Source organism: Python bivittatus, unplaced genomic scaffold, assembly GCF_059951505.1.
Source record: "Python bivittatus isolate LINGU-HERP-01145 unplaced genomic scaffold, Pbiv_v1 ctg000250_np1212, whole genome shotgun sequence".
NCBI classification, from domain to species: domain Eukaryota; kingdom Metazoa; phylum Chordata; class Lepidosauria; order Squamata; family Pythonidae; genus Python; species Python bivittatus.
In genome coordinates, this window is record NW_028277057.1 from 1,729,591 (window position 1) to 1,755,188 (window position 25,598).

The 25,598-nt window shown below is 42.9% G+C and overlaps 1 protein-coding gene across 1 annotated transcript in view; it reads right to left on the bottom strand.

The window, feature by feature from the left end:
• Positions 1 to 9,900: 9,900 nt before the first annotated feature.
• The window catches only part of CLIC4 (CLIC family member 4), a 45,990-nt gene continuing 30,292 nt past the window's right edge, over positions 9,901 to 25,598 (bottom strand). The window contains exons 3-6 of the mRNA XM_088140948.1: positions 23,076 to 23,201; positions 20,653 to 20,759; positions 15,602 to 15,783; positions 9,901 to 15,082 (exon numbers count right to left, since the gene is read on the bottom strand). Of these exons, the coding sequence (XP_087997074.1) occupies positions 14,918 to 15,082; positions 15,602 to 15,783; positions 20,653 to 20,759; positions 23,076 to 23,201 (580 nt within the window). The 3' untranslated portion in view covers positions 9,901 to 14,917. The remainder of the gene's footprint in view (positions 15,083 to 15,601; positions 15,784 to 20,652; positions 20,760 to 23,075; positions 23,202 to 25,598) is intronic.

A 25,598-nucleotide genomic window follows, 5' to 3' on the forward strand; every position in this document is an offset into this window, starting at 1 on the left:
CCAAGAACTCTTCATCAGGCTAAATAGTTGAATATCCAGGGAAGAAACGGGTGGGGTGGGGTGGGGCGTGGAGGGAAAAAATGTGTCCAAGCCATGTTGGCATCAGGTTACGATGTAGCCCTGGTCACACAGCATGCTTAGCTGGGTCAGAGCACAAAAGCACCAGTAAAGGAGGGAAGATACCTGGCTGGTGGTTTGTCACCACTCAGGCTGTTTTGTGGTGGCCACTGGGTTGGGCCCAAATCAGGCCAGGCCATCTCTGGTTTGTGGGCAGTTGGCATTTTCCTGTGGCTGCAATTTTGGTGGTGGAACAAGCCACTAGTTCCTCTCCACCAACAAATGAGAACCTGTCCTCTGGGTTTCTTATTGCATGCATCTTGCAAAGGTGAAGGAGAGTCACGTTCATCGTCAGGCGCTGTTCTGCAAATGAGTCATAAGAAACCTAATTTTGCAGAGTTTAGCTGAAACCTGCTGGCCAATGCCACACGCTGCTCTGGCAGTTTGTTGACAGGCAGCCCTTCTGGGGTGAATCAGTTCCTACTGAGTATTTTGTAACCGGTAAGTAGGTAAATACGTTTAACCACGGGTTGTAACAATACGGCATAGAATGAATGTTCTAAGGAAGCAAACAGGCAGCGGAAAGAGGTCTTTGGTCTTCACCCAAGTTCCTGGTGCCAGGCCAACTTTAAAGGGGTTTTGCTTTCTTATTTTTTAAAAAAGAAAAAGTATTCCTACCCATCATCCATTTATCCATCATGCAAAATAAAATGGACCGGATTAATACATTAGCCTAATTCTTAATATGCTGGCTTGATGGGGTTCAAGGATGTTGGGTGCAATGAAGCATCTTGGCCTACAAGCCCCAGTTAGTGACTTAGCAAGTTGAGTGGATCTAGCCAACTAGAGTTGATTCAATAAACGGTAGTGGTGGGTTATCATGAATGAATGGGTAATCGTGGTGCTTAGCTATGGTGTCCTTAACCAGGGTTTGCTGAAAAAAGCAACAGGACTAAATCCTTCAGTCTGGCAGAATTTCTCCTTAAAATGTCCCCCACCTGGGGAGAAAAAAATAGGAATCACTCAAGACTACGGTGACCTTATTTTCTTGGAAAAAATAAAGGACAAACCTGAAAAAGGGGCAAATCTGAAAGAGGTTCATAAGGATAAAAACTGTTAATTGTTTCTGTTTATAATTTTGCTTTGCAAAGGAAAATTCAAGAGCAAAGCCAAGACAAACTTTACAAAAACACCTATTCTAACACGGATATCTAAAACCAAACAGTGTATGTAATATTTTTTTTTTAATTCGATTTCCGCATTTTTCACATGAATGTGAAGGACTGTGCATTAAGTGGTACCATTTGTACGGTAAAAGTTAAATGGCCAAAAGAGAGAACCAAAGTGAGATTTTGAAAAAAAAATAAGTCTAAAGGACAGCAATTGATGTCCTGTCCTTTTTCATGTGCTGTAAAAAAGGGCAGGGTGTCAATCGTGTGGATGTGGCCCCCATTTTGACTTTTTTGACTGCAGATATCTCTGCTCATAAGCAACACACATCTGGGCAGAATGAAAAATCATAGCAGATTTAGATCTGGGAGAAATTGCTGCAGACGAAAAGTGGAAAACGTTGACCAGGCCTGGCTCGTCTTTCAAAAATAAGGTCAACGCTTGGCTCTTCTCTCCTTCAGCTAAGGCTGAATAGGAAGGGTTTGCTTGAGCTGCTAAAAACAAACCACTTTAGATCATCAGCTTTTCAGTCCCTCGCAGTAAGATTATCATGTGCGCAACGAGGGAGAAATACTGAAATTCTTCCACCACCGAGGAATGGATTGTGACGATGGCAGAATTAGGAGACATGGCAAAACTGGCCTGTTTGGCCAGGGACAACACCGTAAGGACTTTTATAAAAGACTGGAAACCTTTTACGGAGGGTTTTTTGGGGGGCTGAAAATGGAAAAATCGAAATGATGATTTCTGGATCGGACAATTGAAAAAGGATTGAATAAGGGGCGGAAGGGATTTTTGTAATGTTCAGGAAGGAGGAGGAACAATGAGCTTGTAACTGCTGAAAAGACGGTGGGAAGTGGAAAATTATCTCTTTTTCTTTCTTTTACTGCAGGGTTCCTCAACCTCAGCAACTTTAAGATGGGTGGACTTCAACTGGCTGGGGAATTCTGGAAGTTGAAGTCCACCCATCTTAAAGTTGCTGAGGTTGAGGAACCCTGTTTTATTGTATTGATTTCTGCACTTTTTTCCCCCTCTGTCCTCCTTTCTCTCTCTTATTTATATATACATATACATATGTGTGGGTGTGGGTGTAAGTTGTCTTTTACCTATGTCAAAACTCTTAATAAAAAAAGACTTTTCAGACCCTGGTTGATCATCCAGACCCATCTCAAGAGCCAGCAGAAGATGGAGAAATCTCTGCCCGGTTACTGCCATCTAGCGGTTCCCTGCTTGTTTGCCACCCAGGTCTGGCCGCCCTGTTCGTGGTGGCTCCCTGGGAAAACACACTTCTGTTGTGGTTGAGCCCATTTTGGCTGACCTAAGCCAGCCCCAGATTTCACAACACTAAACCCTTGAGGGGTTTGAGTGCACTACTCAAAATACTACAAGAACGATTTGGGTCAGAGGCTGTGATGGATATCTTTAATATACTTGGCAGAGGCTCGCCCGCGTTCAGGTTTGGCAACGCTCAGCGTTAATCTTTGGTGGCACGGGGGCAGAATGTTAATTTGACCCCCCACCCCACCGCACCCCTTTCTTCTTGCAGCAGCCGATGTGATTTTTTTTTCTTTCGCTGTTTTGTGTCGGCTGATGACAACACACCAATAAAGGGATGCGTATGGGAAAAGCAACACAAATTAAAGTTTTGGGATTGCCTTTCCATGGTTACAGCTCCCGGCTTTGAATGATATTTCTCGATCCATCGGATCATTTAAAATACCAAACTATCCTCTGAACGGGTCCCCCTCTAAGTATGGGCTTTGAGACGGAGCTACCCCTATCCCCCAAATATCCAGATTTTTTTCCTATGCTTTTTAAAAACGTCTTCCTTAGTGTTTTTAAATTTTAAAATGCTCGAAGTTTTATGCCTTTCTTTTTTTCTTTTTGGTATTGCTGTTGCTTCGCTTTAAGGATTCACACACGCTGCTCTGGAAACCTTTCACCGTTTAAAAGAGATGCAAAGCCTTATTGTAACAATTCTGCTAGTTTCTTGCATTTTTAGGAGCAGATGGCACACAGACTTCTTCATGCCTCCGTGGTTAAAAGAAATCAAGATGGCAGCCACAAGGTGCGTTTGAAGCTCCGCCCATTTTTATGGGTGTACAGAAGAGGTGGGGCTTCAATTACACCCCTGTGACCACCACCTTGACTTTTTTTTATTGTAACCTGCAGGCCCCCTGCTTTCCATTTTTCTCTCCCAACAATCCTGTGAGATTGATTTGGCAAAGAGCCCAGATTCGTCCAGGAAGTATCATAACCAAGGAATGGATTTGCCCATGAAATCCTATTCCATGTGCAACCAGGGGTTGTGTCTTTAAAGGGGAAGAAGCCTGCATTTTGCATTTTGGAGAAGGCTGCCCCAGGAGAACTTCTGCCTTCCATTCTGCCTGATTGTCTCCAAGCCTGCTCTCCTACAGGCTTCCTCCAACTGGCCCGGGCTTGCCTCTCTGAATGCCTTTGCACTCCGATGTTGCAGTGACCTGGCACCGTGATGAAAGAGTTCCCACGGCGGAGATCTTAACTGGAAGCGCCCAAGCGACGCATCAACAGCCTGCACATCCTTTTCTTTGAAGAGCCCCTACTGAGAAAGGCTTGGTGAGGCTGAAAAGCTGGTCGGGCCAAGGTGGAGCCTTGGCCAAAAGGTGGCCAGCAGGATCCTGCTCTGTTGGGCACAGGAGGAGCAGCTGGAAGGTCCTCTCCTGCTGACCCGGAGTGGTGAGGCCAGACTTGCAAGGAGAAAAGGCACTCAGGAGCCATTCTGGCCCCCAGCAATCCCTCACATCTGGATTGTAAAACCAGAGCCAGGACAGGCTAGTGTGCGTAACAGCAGCCTTGCCAAGCTGGGCAACCTGGATCCCATCTCCCAGCATCTTCTGCTCTCACAAAGGTCAAGCTTTGATGGAGTCGGGCTGTAGAGGCAGACAAGATGAAAGCAACAGCCCTCGTTCCAAGGGGAAGATCACTCCAAGATCACACCATATCAAGGTTTTATGTTTTGCCCCTTCTTTTTCACACCTGTACATATAAAGACCTGCCAATTTCAGGCAGCTAGTCCTTAAGAACTTCTGCTGCACAAAATCTACTGACTGTTCACTTTATGTCAATGCTGCTCTCCCTCCCTAAGTATTTCAGATGTTTGGAGACGAGGTTTTTCTCCCTTATTTCTGGGGTTTTTTTCACGCAGTGCACCGAGCCACTAAACCCTCGTCCCAAAGGAACAAGACACCATGGTTCTAGTCACATGCTGATTCCAAAGAAATAAACTATATGATTGCTTAAAGCGGTATTTAGGCTGGCTGGGGAATTCTGGGAGTTGAAGTCCACAAGTCTTAAAGTTGCCAAGGTTGAGAAACACTGGCTTAAAGGGCTGGTCTGATTTACCCCAAAAACTAAGATAGCAGCCTGTGAACCACAAATTAGTCCACCCCATTTTTGGCTAGCCCAGACCATTATGTGAACCTATTATTCTCAAGAATAATAAGGCTGTGTCAACTCCATAAACAGGGCCTCTCTCCGATTTTGTGATGCTGTGAGCCCCCACGCCCGCAAAAGGGAATTTGTGTGACCCTTCCACTGTTGAATAAAACAAACCACATTCTTCTTACCATCTGCCCATGTGTAAGCCAGCATTGTGCTCCCAAAGCTGGATCCAGGGGCATCCTTGGGGGAGTCAAAAAAGCCAAGATGATGGTCATTCTGATCAGGCATAAAAGATGGCAGGGCTTCAATCCCATGGCCACAGCCACCATCTTGACTTTTTTGACCCCTTCCTGTAGACACCCCTGGCTGGAACTCTGAGGCTCTCTGAAAGCTTTTGCATTGTTGCTGAACTCTTCCTCTTAGCATCTCTCACCACTGGCTGTCCTGGACAGGGCTACTGGGAGTTATAGTTGAAGTTCCCTACTTCTTCTTTGTCCTCCCTTCCTATTTATCTGAGAATCACCAAAAGAAGCCCCTTAACAGGACAACAGGATGTCAAGGAAAACAGCCACCCCTGTACTGATCAGCTGCACCTAAATGCTTTAAGGCTGGCTCCAGGGACAGAAGAACCACCAAAATCCACCTTCAGTTCGTTGGGATTGCAACAACCAGAATCATTCTTGCTCAAAACAGCAATCTAGCTTCAATCACAGCTTTTGCTTGGGGAAATCTTTATTTTTTAAAAAAAATGGACAAAAATTGCTCTGATGTTGCCCCACCAAACCTTCTGCCTGGGGCATCAGAGATGTGGAAATGTCACTCGGCATCCTCTGTCTGAGGTTTGTGTGTTTGATCTTCAGATTTGAAACCAGTTGATTCATCTCTATCTCCAGTGGTAAGAAAATGAATCTCCCATCAAAAGCAACACAGCTTTGCTTTTCTCTCCCTCTATGGAACCTTTCTGCAACCAGCTGGGAAAGAATGGCAATGGATGCAGACACACAACCACACACACACACCACACACACAGACTCCAAACTTCCCCAGTCCGGCTGCCTTCAGAAATGTTGGAACTGTTAACTCCCCAGAATTCCTCAAGAGCATTCCAGAATGTTCAGACACATGGAATTCCACTTCCCAGAATCTGGGACTTAGCAGTTATGGGTGCTGGACAATGAATCTGAAGGAGCAGTGAGCTCACCCGTGGCCAAATGGGTTAGGAGGATGGGTGGTGTGAATTCAGAGATGACCACTCAGATAGCTGCAGTTACAGATAAGTCAGGAACCAGATCTTCCTTGTGGTCTTTGTGATTCACACATGTTGTTATGGACCTGCTGGACATGTCCTCTGAGGAGGATGGGGAAGTGAAGTCATTGGCTCCACCACTACTGCAGTCATCCATGTCAAGACTATTGTCCTTAAATGCCCCTGACTCCTCTTCCTCCCCACCCTCCTCATCAGAGGACATGTCCAGCAGGGCCATAACACACAAGGGTTAGTAAGCTTCTTATCTGGAAGAGGGTCTCATTGTCAAAAGGGGATCAAAGAGATGATGGCAATTCCAAAATTGCATCCATATGGAAGCAGAAGTCCAGTCTAAGTACTGAATGAAGACACAAGAACAATCCCACATGGCATTATTGGAGCTAGCATGGATTGGACTTTGGCCAGTTCATAGTAAAGCTTGACGGTTGCTACTATCCATTTGGAGATACTGGGATATATCCCCAAGGTCACATGATCAAAATTCGGGTGCTTGGCAACCAGTATGTATTTATGACAGTTGCAGTGTCCTGGGGTCATGTGACCACCATTTGCAACCATCCAGGCGGCTTCCAACAGGCAAAGCCAATGGGGGAAGCCAGATTTGCTTAACAACTGCAGCAAAAAAGGTTGCAAAATTGGGTGCAACTCACTTAACGACTGCATTGCTTAGTGATGGAAGTTCTGGTCCCAATTGTGGTTGTAAGTTGAGAAAAATCACAAAATGATGGATATGATGTTGAAGGGACTTAAACTGCTGTTCCCTCAAAGGATTTCCATCATGTTGCATAGAATGCCCTTGTGAAAGATTTCCAAAAAGGCAATAGAACTGGCTCTACCCGGAAATGTTGTGGAATTGAACCAGAATATCATCCTGAAATAATGGTGCCTCAAAAAATTAAGGTTCTGAAGATCCAAAATGGGTCTAAGCCCACCATCCTCCCGTTCCCTGGAGGACCATTCTCAATCCCCACTTTCTGTAGAAGAGGAAACTTGTGATGTGGCTTTGAAGATGCCTTAGAAGTGGCAGAGTGATTTGGTGTGGGGTAAGCCAGAATTATGGTTACCCTGTAAAATGATCAATAGAATCCAAAGTTCATTAGCTATAGGAAGGCTGTGTGCCTTGAAAGAAAGTAGGCAGTCCCTGAATGGTCACTATGGGGAAACATTAAGGTTAAAGATGCAACTTCAAGAATGATGCTTATGGCTTTGTTCTGCTGGGTGTGTAACCATATGCTCTTTCGCCTAAAAGACTGGTAGCCTTTGATCAAGATCTGGGTGGCACCAAGAGTAGTGTGCGCTATTGTATGAAGCTTTGAACCCCATCCAGGATGTGATCAGTTTTATTCTACCATATTGAAGGAAAGGTCCTCAGTTCTAGCCATAGCCTCCAGGGCTAGTCCAATGGCGCAAAGCCAGACATGATGATGAAGGGCAGTAGAAGACAAAGTCACATTGGTGTTGACTCAGGCATATGATGAGACCTAATTCTTTCTCGCCTGGGAAAATCTGCTGCTTCCTTTTGGAAAGAGATCTGCCTTTTATAACAAATGTGATAGGAATGTAGATATCTTGTCCTGCAAAAAATTATGGCATTTTTCTATGTGAGCAATACAGAGAAAGAACCCCTAACACGTGCAACTTGTTAAAAGGATCAGGAAGCAGCTAATGAAATTAGGGTCCCAGAGCAAAAGTTAATCTGAGTAGACAATGCCAGGAGATGCCAAAACTCTGAATCTGAGTCTTCTGCAAGTAATAGACAGAAGGCAAGTGCCTATGAAACCTAGAACTGATGCACCAAAATTCATTCTGATGCCTCCATGGTCAGTAGGTGAATTAAACCAACTTTTACTTCCCTGATTAAAAAAAAAAAAAAAAATTAACATCCCCAGCTGTTCATAGCATGCATCCTTTAATACTGATCCTCCGCTCTTTTTTATACCCAAACTATGTATCAACCTCTTCTTTGGCTAGGTGAGATCATGGCTAAGTCTAGCTTAATCTTAAGTAGACCAGCCTTTCCAAACCTGGGTCCTCTCCTGATGTGTGGACTTCTACTCCTAACCCCCCACCCCCCACAGTCAGCATGGCGTTGCTGAGAATTCTGGGAGTTGAAGTCCACACATCTGGGAAATTTCTTGGGTTGGGAAATATTAAGCTGGCCTGAGCAGCAAAGACTGCTATTTCAGCTAAGAATGGGATGGACTTTTGCCTTATTTTTTAATGTATACATCTGATTTTATACAGGCACTCATCTCATTGCATTGGCCTAGGTCAGCTCAGAGATTACCCCACCACACACAAAAAGGCCCCCCAGAAATATAATATGCAAAATAGGCAACCAGAATCCTAATACTAAAAATAATAATGTGACATCCAGGATTTAAAGCAGATGATGTAGCACTCTGGCTATGGCCTCTTCTCAGATGTAGCATCCATGTTTAGGAAGACAGTGAAGGTGAAGACTGACATCTACAGGACAAAGGCTTTAACACCCATTGCATTGCCTGGCCCATCATGTTGCCCCAAGGACACATCTCTGGGTTGCCTACATGTGACCTGACTCAAACATTCACTCCAAAGAATAGGTGCTCCATTGGTTCATCTGGTCCCTGGTTCCCCAGCTGGCTGGGGGATTCTGGGAGTTGAAGTCCACACATCTTAAAGTTGTCAAGTTTGAAAAACACTGCTTTATACCCACTCAAGACACCCATTAATCTCTTGTGGGATTATTTCTACCAGACCACCTGGAGCCCTCCAGATGCTTTGGGCTTCAGTCCCCAACCACCTCAGCTTGCATAAGCAATGCATTTGTGGGAGTTGTAGTCCAAAATTACTGGAGAATACATTGATGTCGTATTATACAGATAAGTCTGTATGAATATACACTGTATTCCCAGCCAGACACTGAAAGATCTGGGAATGTTTGCAAGCCAAGTAGAGGAAAGGACTTCTAACTAGATATTCCTTTCTCAGCATGAAGTCTTTGTGTGGTTCAAACATTAAATTATTGGGAAATAGTCCAGATACAGTATTGTAATTTCCCATTGGACCCCTCCTGTTTCTCTATTTCTTCTTTCAGTGTTTAAGCCCCTCCCGAGACCCACTAGTAATTATAAAAATAAAAAAATCACAAACATGAGAAAAAATAATTGCACAAAGCTTTTTGACTGATATAACACATTAAAACTTTTCAAAAGAAAACTTTAGGCAGATCTCCAAGCCCCCATTGCTGGGTAAGGTGGACAATGAAACGGTCCCTGGTTGACTCTAACCATTCTTGGATGAAACCAACTTTCTGGTTCCATTTCAATCCATACTTTGGGAGAAACTGCTCAGATTTCTCATCTAGTCCATCAACTCATTTGTTAGCAGAAACTGGTTCCGTTCTCCCATGTGTCACGGGTCTCAGGCACTTTTCAGGTCCAATTCATGGTGCTGGTTTTAATATGTAAATCTTAAAGCAACTGGAGTGTTATACCAGCTGGTAGCGATAACTGTTGGGTTTACGATTTACCCAACCAGCTGTATTGGCTGGCATCTATACACTATCTATAAAACTTTATCAAGTACTTTGAAACTACACTAAATAATTTGCATTTATGCACAGCAAACAGACAAATAGATAATTCAGGGTCTTCTGTGGAGCCATTCCATGGAGGCTGTTTGTTGCATGTTGTATAATTCATTGCCCTGCTTTCTTCCAACTAACTCTCGTAAGTATAACTATCTCACAGCTATTGGGGAATAAGATAATGTCCTTCTTGTCCATTAGATTGGGACAGGCTAGCCTAGCAAGTAGATAAAAGTGCATTTGTTCACACTTGTTTAGCCACTTTTAAGCCAACATGGATAGGGAAAAGCCCCAAGTCTTACAATGCTTTCTCAAGCGGTCATTAGTCACCACAAGCACACACAAACATGTTGGAAAACTCCTATGCATCCTTCACAAATCCAAGCATCTCTCAAGAAAACAACTAAGAGAATCGTTAAGTGAAAAATATATTTTATTTTTTAAAACAATAGCTGCCAGCAGTTTGCCAGTATATCTGTAAAAGATATTCCAGAAAAGTGAAAAGAAGCATCTTACAATATGTCATATGGATTACCAGGTATCTCTCAATACAAACGCCAAATAAATATCCTACCCATTCTGTGAAGTTTAAAATGTTGTGGGATTTTGTTTTCAATATACTTTTTTAGTTTGAATAATCTCTTCCGATATAGTCAAAAGATAAGAAACTTGGCTTTATCTAGGAAACTGGCTTCACAAGAGCTAAAGCCTCCTCCGTTAGTCACAGCTGAAAGAAACAAGGTATTAGTGTTCAGCATTAAAAGCTGATTTAGCGCTGCAAACAAAAAATATTTAAACTGAAGCCAGATTTCAGGGGAAAGGCAGAACGTCTTTGTACAAAGCTAACTTTAACTTCTATGTGGCCCCCGGTACTTATATAACTGTATACTTATATAACTGTATACATGCAGTATCAAGGCATAAAGCATTAATTTTTAAAAAGGCACAGCAGTAGCCCAATTCCTTTTGTGACCCATTTGCAATATTCAGAGTTTCTTCCCATAAAAACCACATACCTTTTAAAAAATGCCCATCACATAACCAGAACACATATAAACAAATGTGGGGCTCCATTCAGAACTGAGCTCTCATGGAGATGGCAAAATCAAGGGTTGTGTTTAGAGTACATGCTGGTTTCTGTCTGAACAAAAATGACATATTGCAAGGACTTCACAACTCTACACGCTTTGGCAAGGAAGTTCAACTTATCTTCCTGTTATATAAGATTCTATCAGCTAAACTAAGCAGCATCATTTTTTGGAAAGCACAGCTTACGCATGTTGAATGTTTTTACTGCAACTTTAGTGAAGTTTGAGCATACCAGCAATACTTACTCAGCCAGCAAAATATTTTTGTCATGTTCAAGACAAGAGTTCCCAGCCAATAGCCCAGGCACAGATGTAGATGAAGGTCCTACATGCAATTCTAGTGCGAGTACAAGAAAAAACAATTCCCCCTCCCCTAAAAATGGCCAAAATCTTGCGAGAGCGGCCTTCTTGCTTGAAATCCTGTAAGACTTAGGGTGGTTGCTCAACATCCCACATAATTTCAGGCAGGAACACCAAAATCTTGTGAAATTTGGCAGCCTAGTAATATTTCAGCCTTTTGAATTCCACAGTCCTGTTGACAATGTTGGAGAGCCTCAGAACCCGTAGATGCCATACTGCTAAGCCTTGACTTATGCGATTCACCTTCAAGAAAAATGTGAGCAACACAGAGTTATGGCATTGCCCCTTTCCTCGCACACTAATCTTGGCTGCAATCTCCTAGACTGACTTCTGTGTAAACCATATTCACATGAGTTGGAAGCACGTGGAGGATTGCACAGAACTTCCAGAGCTTTGTGCCTCATAAGCTGCATCTATGAGTTGCCCATGTGCCACCTTTTCATGGTACCCAAACTTGCACCAGCATCACCTTTCTGTTTGGCACTGTCATCTTTAATTAGCATTCATGTCCTGAACTCCAAAGTGCACATCTGCGGGCCTCAGAACCAACTACAAAGAGTGATCCTAAAGCACGCGTGGAGCATCTGCTTTAGGCCTCAGGGTTACTGGAACTGGCCACATTACGCAAAGGGGCAAACGGATACAGGCTTGCATCTGGACTGCAGCGACCCTCATCACTACTCCTCTATCTAAGAAGTTGTCCTAGCTTGCCTTGTCTAGTTTTGTGGAATATTTCAATAGGGCTCTCTTCCAAGTATACTGACATCTGGATCAGTGCACGGAGTATCTGAAAACCATTTCCAGAATTAATGAAAATTGGGCAGTTTTAGGTGGGTCCTAGAATCTTAATGGCAGACTCCCACCTCGCCCCATATAATACAGGCTCCAGCAAAAGCAGAAGACTCTTTAACAGACTCATCACAACCCCACTGGGAGTAGCAGCCAAGCCAAGCCTGGGTCTTCTCAGCCTTCCATAAAGCCCATCTGTGTAAGGCTACTTATTTGAAAAACTAAACAAGTTAATTTCTGCTATTGTATTTGAATGGAACTCCCTCTCTCTTTCGTCTGTCTTCTTTCCACCCTACCCCATGCCTCTCTCAATTTATTTGGGGAAAAAAATGCTTTGGTTCATGTGGCCCATCATCCAAACCATTACATACATGCACCCTGATCTGTGGGCAACCAGCCCAGCGACACACCGCAGATACACCACCGGTTGAGTGAGTTGCTCTAGTCTGGTTTACCAAATCAAGCCAAGAACAAGCTCTGGCTTGCACCAACAGCTCAGGAAGGGTCCCAAAGTCAGAATACCTCAGCTCAGGCTAAACAAAACATTCCTGACCTGTTCAGTGGTAGGAGGAAAGGGAGAGAAAAAGGCTGCAGGCCCCAGTGTGCAGCTTCTCCAAAATACAACCAGGATTCTCTTCTGGCGTACGGGGCACTGAAACACGTCCAGTCCAAGAGATGCTTTCATGCCAGTGAATTTCCAATTTGCCAAGAAAGGTGATAGGAAGGTAAACTAGGGCAGATTCTTATTCAGTCTGCATTTGCCACTACTTGCTACTTAAGAGCTCAAGCCAGATTACGTGCAGCAGTTGTACCCCTTTGCTATCTCCTTATGGAATGTGAAGGCCATGCAAGTCAGCTGAATCAAAGGCAGTAGGGAAGTATCAGCAAGGGTTGCTGAAATTAAATCTCTGAAACATCTCTTATTGTCAGATGCCTTGCCCAAGAGGTCTTCTGTTCCTCTTCTATGTTCCCAAGTTAAACTAACTAAATTAAAAGGTATCCCTGTATTTCTGTGCAAATTTCCTCAAAGGTAAAGCATAATGAACTCAGTGGGGCTTGGTGCTCTGCACGTATATGGAAGGTTGGTCAGCATAACCTTAACATGAAGATACTTCCTGGCATCTAGATAAGCCAAACAAAAAGATAATTTGCATTTGGGGGGAGGAAAAAAGCACACACATCAATATAAAAGTTACCAAAAAAGAAAGAAAGAAAGAAAGACATTGGCAAGACTGTTCTTTGGAGCTTACTTTTCATAGCATTTAAAGAAAACGGAAAAGTCACTCCGTGCCTGAAGCACTGTTTTTTTTTTTAATGGAAGAAAATCAAATTTATTGGGCTTTTGCTCTTTTAAAATTAAATTACAATATTATTCCTTGATGCAGTTATAGGTAAAAAAAACAAAACTGACCTTTTAATATGTCATGTTTGTGGCATGAAGAATTATTGATCAAGTACAGAGGTAAGAGACAGACAAATCATAGTGTAAGAAGACCCTAATAAAAGGGCTGGAAAGGCACTTGGTTTGCTTCACAGGAAGGATCAGACTGAAGGAATTATGCAGGTTGCCTGTTAAGGCAAGCAAGCGGATTTTTAAAGAACACTTGCCTGGAAAAAAAAAAGAAGAAAAGAACCTAGCGAGATTCTGACCTTAGCAAAGCAAGGATGCACCTCAGCCACCAAGCTGCTGCACTTCTGTGGGTGCCTGCAGGGAGGATGGTCAAGCAAGTCAAGATGGCTACCACAACCATGCAATCAAAGCCTTACCCCTTGTTTACCTGCATCAAAACGCATTTATAAAAGGGGTGTGGGTGGTTTCAATCCCATGGCTGCGGCGGCCACCTTCACCCTCCCTGCCAACACCCCTATGTGCTTCTAGTTAAGCGAAGAGTAGCTACTTCTTGAGTAAAAACCACCTGCTTCTCTAGCCTGTTGGACAGCACAGCTTTGACTGTTGCTTAAAAAATAAGTTCTGCATACTGACCAGTCCCTATTGCCCTAAAATGAAACCTCTTGCTATTACAGCCTGGGAATTTGTTTCATTATTTATAGGGATACCAAGCTTCCAAAGACGACTACCAGGTTCTGAGCTGATCAGCCAGAGCAGTGTTTCTTAATCCTGACAACTTGAAGATGTGTGGACTTCAACACATGCTGGCTGGGGAATTCTGGGAGCTGAAGTCCACACATCTTCAAGTTGCCAAAGTGGAGAAACACTGATCCAGAGGGTCAAAATAAAACATTAGACCTGTGCGAGAATATACACAGTGAACATCCATTTCCCATTCACCTTCCCCCTCCCCACCAGAGCAAAATTTGAGTAAGCAACAGTCTTGGTGCTTGAGTTTGTTCCAAAGTGTCATTCAGCTAATGGGCAAATGTAGTTCCAAAAACATGCCGAAGGGTTCTGCAAGTAACTCTCTTTGTTGAGGCTGGCAGAGCTTCCGGTACAGACAGACTGACAGGTACAGCTTTTTAGAAAACTTAAGCTTCCCTCCCAAATGCAAAAAATTGTAGCTGAACCACCACCAAGAAGCTCATCCCTTAATTTGAGAAGCTCAGGTTCAATCTGAGACCCAAAGGGCAGTTTATAAAGGTAATACTATCAAGACATCAAGCTTTCTCTAGACTGAATCACCATAGCTAAAAGAGTGGGGAGGATATCTTGTAAGTCCCTGCATATAAAAATGCTACTTTGGAAAATGGTAGATGGGACCAGCTTCCTCATTAAGACAGCGTGTAGATGTGTGTGGGTGTAACATGGAAATGGTATTCGACTATGTATTCTCTTGCCCCCACCCCCCACCCCACCTCTGGTGGTCCAGTCCAGACAAAGCTTGATTACTGGGTTCTTCTGCCAATATGAACTGGCTCTGAGACTAATCTGGGTCTAGAACCTGCACATCATGATAGAAAGCCCTGAACCGCTCAACTTTTGGGGTGCCAGATTCCAGAATTGCGTCACTGCCATATTAATGGCTGCAGTTGCCCTTTTACAGGAGACAAAACAAGTAAGCAGTGTAATATAAATTCGCATTTTTTAAAAAAAGGGAGAAAAACAAATGACAGTACCTGGTCTGCCCAGTGTAGCATTGAATTAACTGCAAGATACATGCAAAGTAAATTGTTACCTTAAAAGACAAAAAAAGAGCAGTCTGTTAAAAAAAGCTTTTCCTTATACACGTGAAACGCTGCTTATTTAGTGAGTCTTTTAGCTACATCACTGTAGGCTATTTCAATCTCTTTGTCCCCAGGACAAGTGTTGGTGAATTCATCACGGCTATAGGCATTCTTCAGGTATCTCCAGATGCCCGTCATAGTCTTGGGAATATCAAAGTTACGATACTTTTTGGCCACAATCTAGAAGCAAAAAAAAAAGAACAAAAAAGAACAAAACTGATTTTTGTACAGCATTTTGGAGAGACTCTTGATGCCTGAGAAAGAACCATCTAAATGGGGCTCCTCCAAGATCAAGTGACATGGCACATAATTCACTGAATTTCCTGCAAAAACCCTCCAAACACCAAACCAATGCACAGTGCTTCTCACTTTATGGCAGTGTTTCTCAACCTCAGCAATTTTAAGATATGTGTTGGCTGGGGAATTCTGGGACTTGAAGTCCACACATCTTAAAGTTGCCAAGTTTGAAAAACACTGGTTTAAATAAACATGATGCTAGTTGTTTCAGTCCTGGCGCCTCTTTTAATGTCCTCCTGCTTTGGTATCTGTTCTGCAAATTCTAAATTAGCTGGCAACACAAGGATTTAAGAAAACAGTGACGCAGTTTAAACTGGTTTTCAGTTTCATACATTTAGCTGAAAGTCTAGTATTAAATTCGCATGCAAGCTTGTTTCGGTTCTCACATCAAATTCCACCTACTTTGACAATATGTAGCTTGGGCAACAAGTTGCAGTCTGCTAGCGTCATCTCATCACCATCCAGGAATTTGCGCATAGAGGCAGCGATATCTTCCATGCTGTTTTCATCAATCTCATCTGGGAGGGGAGCATTCAAGTACTCATCCAGCTTCTGCAGAGTTTTCAAAAGGCCCCTCTCCAAGGCTGTAGGGAAAAGGCAACAGTGGAAGGGAAAAACAATCATGCAGAATTAGGCCATCCCTCTAGAGCAGTGTTCCTCAACCTTCGCAACTTTATGATGTGTGGACTTCAACTCCCAGAATTCCCCAGCTATGCTGGCTGGGGATTTCTGGGAGTTGAAGTCCACACATCGTAAAGTTGCTAAAATTAAAACACAGTGCTTTAGAACTTCTACTGCCAAGCAAGGTACACAGAATGCAATCCGCATCTTTCAAATCAGCCTCAGTAAGGAAGAGGGCCTTTTTGGTGGTAGCCAATGGATGGAGAAAGAGCCTCCTGGGAGGAGTTCAAAGTACACTTTGATGACTTCGACCACCTTTTATCACTGCTGTTTATTGGGGTATTTGTTCTGACATTTACTTTATTGCTTTTGTTATTTTTATTTTTGTTATATGGTCAACCTCTTTTTGCAAGGCCAAACAGGATATATAAGGAAACAGCAGATTACCCATGAACAAATGTTTGAGTTATTAATACTAGTATTAAGAATCTTCACCATTACCAACCATAATAACAATAATTAACTGACAGCCATTTGGGGATAACGGTCAAGGTGCTGGACTAAGAGAAGGGAGACACGGGTTCTAGTCCTCCTCTAGGCATGGAAGGCAGCTGGGCGACTTCGGGCCAATCACACTTTCTCAGCCCAGCCCACTTCATAGAGTTGTTGTCTGGGGAAAACAGGAGGCAGGAAGAATATGGACGCTCCCCTGAGTCATACAAAATAAAGTGAGATATTACTCTAATAAATGAATTTTAAAAACTCCCATTTTCCTTGCTTTACTCCCACCTCTGCTTTTTAGGATCAACCATCAACAGTAAAGGAACAAGCAGTCAAGAAATGGGCCACAGACTAGCACTTGGTAGAGCAGCCATGAAAGCCTTGGAAAAGATACTCAAATGCCATGATCTGTCTACATGTATAAGGATCAGAACTGCCCAAACCATTATATTCCCTGTGACATTCTAGGGAAGTGAAGGTTGGACTTTAAAAAAAACAGGACAGGAAAAGTATTATGTCTTTGAACTTTGGTGTTGGAAGATTCCTGAGAATACCATGGACAGCCAAGAAAACAAACTGATGGATCATTGAACCAATCAACCCAGAGTTCTCACTCAAGGCACAAATGACCAGGCTCAAATGATCCTACTTCGGACACATTATGAGAAGATCCAGCTCTCTGGAGAAGGCTCTAATACTGGAAAAGGTGGAAGAAAAGAGAAGAAGAGTATGTCCAGCAGCAAAATGGTTACACTCAATTACAGTGGTGATGGGGGCACCATTGGAAGACCTGAAAGAACAGGTTAGGGATAGATCGTCATGGAGAAAATCTATCTTATGCAGTCTCTAAAAGTCGAAAACGACTTTATGGCACATAATCGAATCAAATCACTCCCAGCTGTGTTCATCCAGAGGCTGTAATAAGCTTTGGATGGAGCAAGGCACAATCACTGAAACGCTGCAGTTTCTATACAGTGTAAAAACAAGGCTGTTTAGTCCCTTGGCTTGAGTTTTCCGCCAAAGCTCCATCACTGGTTCCTGCAGACCACCACCAGAGGACGCTCTTGTTCAACCGAACTCCTCTTACAGAAACCTGGGATGAAAGCAGAGGTTCTCCCATTTCAAAGAGCGTTGAAAGGTCTGGAGCAGCGTTTCTCAACCTTGGCAACTTTAAGAAAAGCGCATCTCAAAGTTGCCAAGGTTGAGAAACATTGGTTTGGAGAGACTTATTTACATAACCCTGTAGTAACAGCAGCAGTGTGCCTCTAGGAATTCCCAACTGTCCCAATTGGTTTGGCTTTCCTGCATTTTGTTTTCCTTGATGTTGGGGAGCAGAGCGCACTTTGTTGATTCTTTAGGGCAAATGTAGTGACTCTAGTTTAAGAATTTAGGTCCTTGAGCCCTTTGGAGCCCACAAACTTTCGCAAGAGGTTCAAAAGAAGGCCACAAATAGTTATTTGCATGGCAAGCAGCAGGTCCTCAAGGAAAATAATTCTAATAGCTGAATTCCAATGCACAATTGCTTATTCAATTCCAATTAAATAATTCCAATAGCTAGATCATGATGCACAATTGCTCCCAGTGTTGTAGGCCACGTGGGGCAGGAGCCTCCTCTTCCTGGAACAGAAGCACAAGCGATTCTGCGAAGGAACAAGTTCAGAACTCCATCTGTCATTTGCATTCTGTTTTGCTTACTGTAACCTCACTTCTTCTTTGAGGGAACACCAAAAAGGAACTGACTGAAACTCAGAAGTTCCATATAGCCTAGAGGTCGCATTTGCCACCTACACACCATGCCTGGAGGCTGATTTCTTCAGCGCTAAATAAAGGACCTTGTCTGTGTACACGAAAAAGCATTTCCTTCCCAGCTCCTGGCAACTCAGAAGAAATACATCTGATTTTAAATTCCTGCAGCTCTCTGTATGACAGCAGGGTGGAGAAAAAGGCACTGCTCTTAATGTGGATTTATGCAAATCTGGACAAATTATGAAAACTAGTGATGCCGCAAAAGCTATTTCACTCCCATTATGGAAATTAACTTGTATGTTTGCCCTGTTCCCTAATCATCCAGAGCAAATTCTGTTCCTCATAGCTAAGCCCAGTGCAACTGATTCCCATGCAATTTTGTGCGGCTACAGAAAAGCCCCAGAAAATAGTACGAGCTGAAGGTTTTCATTTCCTGTGAAATTCAGCATTTGCCTGAAATGCAAGCAAGATTCTAGCAGCATGAGTCAGAAGTTTGAAAAGTGCACTTTTCATTTGTGTCAAGAGCAGAATTAGATAGATACAAGCCACAGAATTCAGTAAGTGCATTGGAACTGTTAAACACAAAACACAGACGAACTGTGACTATTAGATATATCTGAACCATCTCCCTAGGAATGCGCAGTCATGAGGAAGAGGAATTTTGGAAATAATACTTTATCAATAGCCCTGCAAAAATGGGAACACTGAATCATGGGATCACATCCTGCTGTACTTCAATTTTTACTAGGGTTACCAGCACCTATTCTTAGCCCATCTCCAGGCCGAATGGTTGCCAAGGTTGAGAAACACTGATTTAAAGTCTAGGCCTGCACATCCAACTAAATGCATTCTGAGTTTAAGGATAGCATCAGTCACAATGTACAAAAACAAAAAAAAGAAAATAAGCACTTCTTCCAGACAGTATTTTAGGGTGCAGCGTAGTACGTTGACCTATGAGATCAAGGAGTTAAGGCAGAAGAAGTAAATTCTGCTGGAAAAACAATAAGATGTATTTCTTTATTTCCAATCATAGCACTGCTAAGAAGAATATACTTTGCCATAAGTCAACAAAGATAAACGACAGGTTTAACTTACAGAAAAGTAGTCCTGGGTAATAAGAGCAATCCCCCCCTCCCAAATTCTAAAAGAGCACTTGCAAAAAACAGACATGAAGGATATATAAAAACTGGAATCCGCTACCTGAGACTTTCAGCTTGTAAACTGGGATGCAGCAACCAGTCAATGCCCCAAAATCAAGGGACTTTGTGCTCAGGGAATTTAAGATATTGGGCATAATCCAGGACCCTATTTAATCTCCTCACCTGTCGCACAGTTGACATTCCAACTTCGTTTTGGGAAGGCTAAATAGACATTTATTTATTTTGCCAAAGTCGAGTGTAGATTTATCTTTAACTATAAAGTGTCATGTCCCTAAGTTTAGTGTAAGATCAATAAACCATTGTAGACAATGCCCATATCAAAGGCTTGCAACATTTTAAAACATGCAAATATATTGTGGAAGAAGCTTTTGTGAAATGCTACACGAATAGGGCAAGTGAAAACCAAAAAGAAAGCTGTGAACTATGGAGGCAATCCAAAAAGCCAATGCTGTTGAACATAGATGGTTGGAAATATCTGTCCTGATAATATCACTAATCTCAGCATGCCACAGCATCAGAATGGCTGTTTAGGGAAAGCAGACTGTCTGAGCAAACAGAACGAGTTCAAATCCTTTTTTAGCAGCTTGAGTAATGTTATGACTGTTTGTCTTGAACAGCCCTTTATGGTGTGTAACAATCTCCAACTCCTGTGTTCTTACACAGAACCAGCACATTTCTGGCACATGAAGGGAGACAGAGGGAAGAGCTACAGTCAGCTCCGAGAAACAGAACCTATTTTCCAGATGAATGAAGGCAGAGGACTCTCGGCAAGAAGCAAATGAGCTCCATCAGCCCACTCAACAACAGAAAAAATGGCAAGCCACAGGCCGCTCAGCACTGCACAAATGCTGTCTCTTGGGGATCTACTAGCTGAATCTGGGGGAAAGCCCACATTAAGAAGTTGTGCAAAACCCAAGTATTGGCAGGGCCTTGAGAAGTCACTGTATTGCTGTTGCTATTTTAGGAGAGGCCTGTTTAAAGTAGAAGTTAGAATGGCAAAGCTTGTTTCCGCCCCAGCTTACTCTCTGCTGCCAGATGGACCTTATCTCAGGCACTTTCTCCTTGCACGGTTGCAAACATGCATCGAAGGAGAAGTGAGCAGACCGGGTGAGGCAGAGCAAGGAATATTTCACCCGTGCGACCCACTTTCCTGCTCCTGACACAGCTGCAATAGAGGCCAGTAGGGTTCATCACATACTTCTGTGTAATATGTAGTTAGCCTGGTGTTGGCTAGGGGAGTTGAAGTCCAATATATCTGGATATCGCTCAGTTGGGGAAAACCGTTTTAAAGAAACCTGCTTGCTTGGGACAGGGGAAGAATTAGCCTATGCTTATAAAGAAAAAGCTTCCTTCATCACTATGTTTAGTTAGAGCACACAGCCCTAACGCTACATAACACTCAAAAACATAGTATGGATTTCATACCTTCATTTGCTTCAGGTCTGGAATTCTTGATAAATGCTGAAAATTTAGCAAAGATGTCCATTCCAGCAGTATTTGATTCTGGGTATTTTGCTGAAAGCTTGGCATACCTGAAAGAGACAGTGCATTTAAAGCGGTAGCATGAGCTAGACTGCAGTACAGTTAGACCTCTCAACTTATGCCTTTCAATAAGGATTTGGGACACTCCAACACTCAAATCCTGGTCCAATATCTGCCTATATTTTTTAAGAAGTCCATAGAATGATGCTTAAGGTTGAAATATTCAATATACTCCAATTCTGTACCAATAAATCACTTGAATTTTAATTGCCCTTCACAGGCTCAGCTCACATTTGGATATAGCCTAAACGTTCGGAAGGCGGTAAGACTGTGAAATGATAGTTTATTCAACAATAAAGTGGGGCAGGGGAGGAAGAGAAAGTTGATTGTGCAAACATTTGAGTCCCAGAGGTCCTGAAGTACCCAGTGAACCCCAACAACTCCTCACAGGCGTTATGCTAGTCTGCGAACCGTTGTTCTGGTTGCTTTGTTCCATTCTTCAACAGCTCTTACCAGCAGGAAATTCTTCCTGATATTCAGTCTGAATCTCCTTTCATTTAATCTGAACCCATTGGCCTTTGTCAGATTCTTAATTTCAGTGAACAGGTCCGGAGCAACCTCTTGCAGCTGACAGCCTTTTAGATAGTGGTAGAGCACTATATTAAGTCCAGTTCTTTTAACCATTCCTCAGAGGGCTTGGTTTTGAGAACCCTTGGTAGCTCTTCTCTGGACCTGTTCTAGTTTGTCCTTATCCCTTTCAAAGTTCGATGCCCAGAACTGGACAGAATATTCCAAGTGCAGTCTAACCAGGGCAAAATATAATAGATCACATCCTGGGATCTGCAAGCAGCACCATGCAGGACAATGCTTTTGACTGAAAATTCAGACAAAAGGGTATTCCAAAATAGCTTTAAAAATGCTGAGGCAAAAACTGTCCTGGAAAATAGGAGTATGCTTAGAAACAGGCTCTGCTTGTATTCTTAGCTCCAACAGTATCAGAACCACTGGCACAGCATTTTCAGCGTAAAACTCTGGTGTCTTCTCCTCTTATAGACAGGTTACCCAAAAGGTCTTCTGTGCTGAGAGACTGGCTTATCACACATGGGGGTGCTTAATAACATGCAGTTAAGAGAATACATCTCCCTTACCTTCCTAATCCTCTCCCCACTAGAACTCGGAGGAAGAGGATGCTGGATGGGAAGAGGGGTTAGAAGAAATTATGGATGATGCCCAGCTGCTGTGTGTTTTATTTTTTATATTCTGTATTTTACGTATTGTATGTATTTTATTGTAAGCTGCCTAGAATCCCGTATGTGAGATGGGCAGCTATATAAACCCAATAAATAAACAAATCAACTGAAACAGGAAAAAAGGTGAACCAAGGAGAATGCCTATGAATGCATGCAATGCACAATGAGCAGAAAACAAGCTGCCCTCTTGGGCGTATTATTCTATGAACTTTTTTTTCTTCTGTCTGGAAACTGTGATGTTCGCATTCCCAAATACAAGCTTATCTGAGTATGATTGATCATTCATGATCAATTCCCATGCTTTACTCCCTAATATGATAAAGCAGGGAAACTGAAATATACATTTATAGAAACCCCTCCCCTGCTTTATTTTCCAGGAAGACTCAAATGTAGTAGAAAGAAAATGCCTTGCTCTGCTCTTGTCTTGTTAATAGAAGAGATGGGAAGATCTTCAGCAACACTGTTCACCAGCTCAGGCTTGCACCTTTGTTCCAACTGTGATTGATTGATTGATTGATATACAGTGGTACCTCGGGATATGAACCTAATCCGTTCCGTGACTCTGGTTGCAACTCGAGTTGGTCTCAAGTTGAGGTAAAGTTTCCCATAGGGTTCAATGTAAATCCGGTTAATCCGTTCCGCCCTCCGCCCAAATTTGGTCGCAACCCGAGGCAATTTTCTCTTCAGAGCCTTACTCCCAAGCCTGCTCTGCATTTTCTTTGGAGCCATGCTAACACACACACCAAAAACCTTCGCAAAACACCGCAAAACACACCACAAGCCTCACCGAACGTCTCCTTGCTACCGTGACCTCGCCCACAGAAAGCCGCGACCGCGTGGCAGCAGGGAAAATGGCCGCTGATCCAGTTCGTAAGTCGAGGCGAGTTCGTAACCCGAGGTACCACTGTATATATATATATCAATCAGAAGCTGGAAACATGCTGCCATTTGCACCTATCAAACATATAAATTACTATAGTACAATAGCGTGCAGCACAAACAGTTAAGAATTCAAGTGAGCTAAACCATACTCTGAGATCCAGCAAGGAAGATGACAGAAAAGAGCAATATGCATCTCACTCTTCCCTTCTACCCAACCATCTTAGTGACACTTACTTGGGTGGGCAGAGAACTTCTTCAAGGAACTCTTCAATCTTGTTCACATCAGTTTTCACTTCGTTATTAAATGTTATGAAGGGCGGGTGTGTTCCTGGAGCCAAGTTCTGAAGGTCTGCAGGCTTCCTGGGACGTAGATATAACATTGTATACGTTAAACATTCAATATTTCAAGCAATTCTCAAAATCTTAGCATTATCATCTACAACAAAAGGTGATGTGTCCAAGGACCCTCAGAAACATTTTACATTAGAGGATCGGGAGCAGAAACAGAGATTCAAGCAAAGGGACTCATCCTAATAGCATATCTTGAGTTCCAAAAATTTAACAAACTGGACCAAGAAATCAAAAAGGACATAACCAAGACAGCACTGTTTTGCCTCCAGGACTAGAAATAAAAATGAGTTTATTCTATACAAGTTCTGTATGCTTATATTTTTATGGATTATTCAATCTGCATTCATACATTCTCTTTACACATTCCCAACACCCCACCCCTTCTGATACCCCTCCCCCCAACTTATGCCCCATTTATTTCACTGTTGGGACACAGCTTCCTCGGATCAGGCTCTGAGGCCTTTGCTCCAGCCACCCCACAACTTAAACTCTAGCAACGCTGAGTTCTCCATCTAATGAGGGGATATGAAGACCACTTTTGGCTTGTCAAAACATTGGCCATTCGCTCCTCACCCCTGTTTTACAGGGAGTACAAGATAGGCATCAGGAGAAAACTCAGGGATGGAATACCTCAAAACAGATTCAGTATAAAAAGCTGAAAAAAGCAATACTACTCATCAAAGCTGGAAACCAGAGGTACTCAACTTTCTTTGATAAAAATATAAAGGGGAGTAGTATGCCTCAGCAGTTGTTCTCAGTTTAATATGGACAAGTGCAGCACTTTCTAGCTCCAAATAATTTTTCCAAGCAAGGCAAGGGTGGATTTGTTGGCTATAAATCTCTTTGGAAAGCAACAGCAGTAAACAGATCGACAGGGAAAAGCAAGCCAAATTCCCCAAAGTAGATGCCTGCCTGCCTGCCTGCCTGCCTGCCTGCCTGCCTGCCTACCTTCAAGCCTGCTTCCTCCTGAGACAGGGCTGGCTTCAAAAGTTCACATGAGAGGCTGTAGCTGCTGCTATCACAAGACATTACAGCCTAAAACAGGCTTCTCAAAGGCCATGTGTTTTGAACTTTCTAGACCAGTGTTTCTCAACCTTGGCAACTTTGAGACCTGTGGCAACTTCCCAAGGCTGGCAGGAGAACTCTGGGAGTTGAAGTTCACACATCTGAAAGTTGCCAAGGTTGAGAAACACTGGTCTAGACACTGTAATAGGCTGGATGCAGGGCAACCAACTGAAGTTAATTCCTGACAAAGTGGAGCCACTGGACTGGCAGCTCACAGGTCCAGGAATGAGGTATCCCCTTCACTTCAGATGAGACTGCGCGTCCCTTAAAGATGCAAGTTCCAGATTTAGCATGTCCCTGCTATCACTCCAAGCCCAGGCTGTATCAGTGACCTGCTATGCATTCGCATATCTGCAACCTTCTGCCCCTTAAGTAACTCATTGTCAGTGTGATGCTAATGTCCTGAATTAAGTTATTACATTTGGTTTTATTTTACCCTATTTTAGGGTCTGTAAATCACCATGAAATCCTCCAGATACTGGATGGACTACAAAAGAAATAACACACTTCTCTGTCCAGTACACACAACGGACATTAAGTCTGCCCTTTCTACACAATAGGAACTTCTGTAGAATTGGTGTTCATAGGCTGAAAACTGCACCTGATGAATGACAAAGAAGCAAATCAGCAGCACTTTTCTGGTTCTAGAAAACAACTTCCCCCATCATCATTTTACAGGAGGCAAAGACCTCTCCTGCCTGGCTTAACTCACCTTCTTACATCTGAAGAAGAGTGACAAATGTTTTAACATGTGGAATGCTGAACCTAAGAAATAAGTATAGAGTAAAGAAGAGGCATACAGGTTCTACCCAAAACCCACAGCCATACAACCCGTGGATTATGAGAAGATGAATTCCAATTCAAAGCAAGGGGAGCAGATCAAAAAAGGCTAGTCTGTGTAAACTGAAGAAGCGTAAGCTACGCTGAGGACAAGAGCTATTGCACAGCCCTCTTTCATTCAAATGGCGTTTGCTCACTAGGGGCAAACTACCTGATGTCTTCCACGCATTTGGATTACAGAGTTATGCCCAGAATCCACTGGAGTTGGGCGGCCGATAAATTTAAATCAATAATAAATAAAATAAAACAAATCTCAAAATCCACTGGACTGACTAGCTGGGGCTGATAAGAGTGAAAAACATCTGGAAATCGCCAGATTGCCTACCCCTAGTTTAAGAATTTCATTGACTAATGGCCATCTAAGTTAAAACGTCCCAGTTTTAATATCTATCTCTGGTGGCAGACAGTCTCAGATTGAAATGCTGGACGCTTCCAACTGTAAAATATTCTGAAGAAAAGGAAGAGCAGGAATTCCCAACAAAGATGCTGAATGCTAAACAT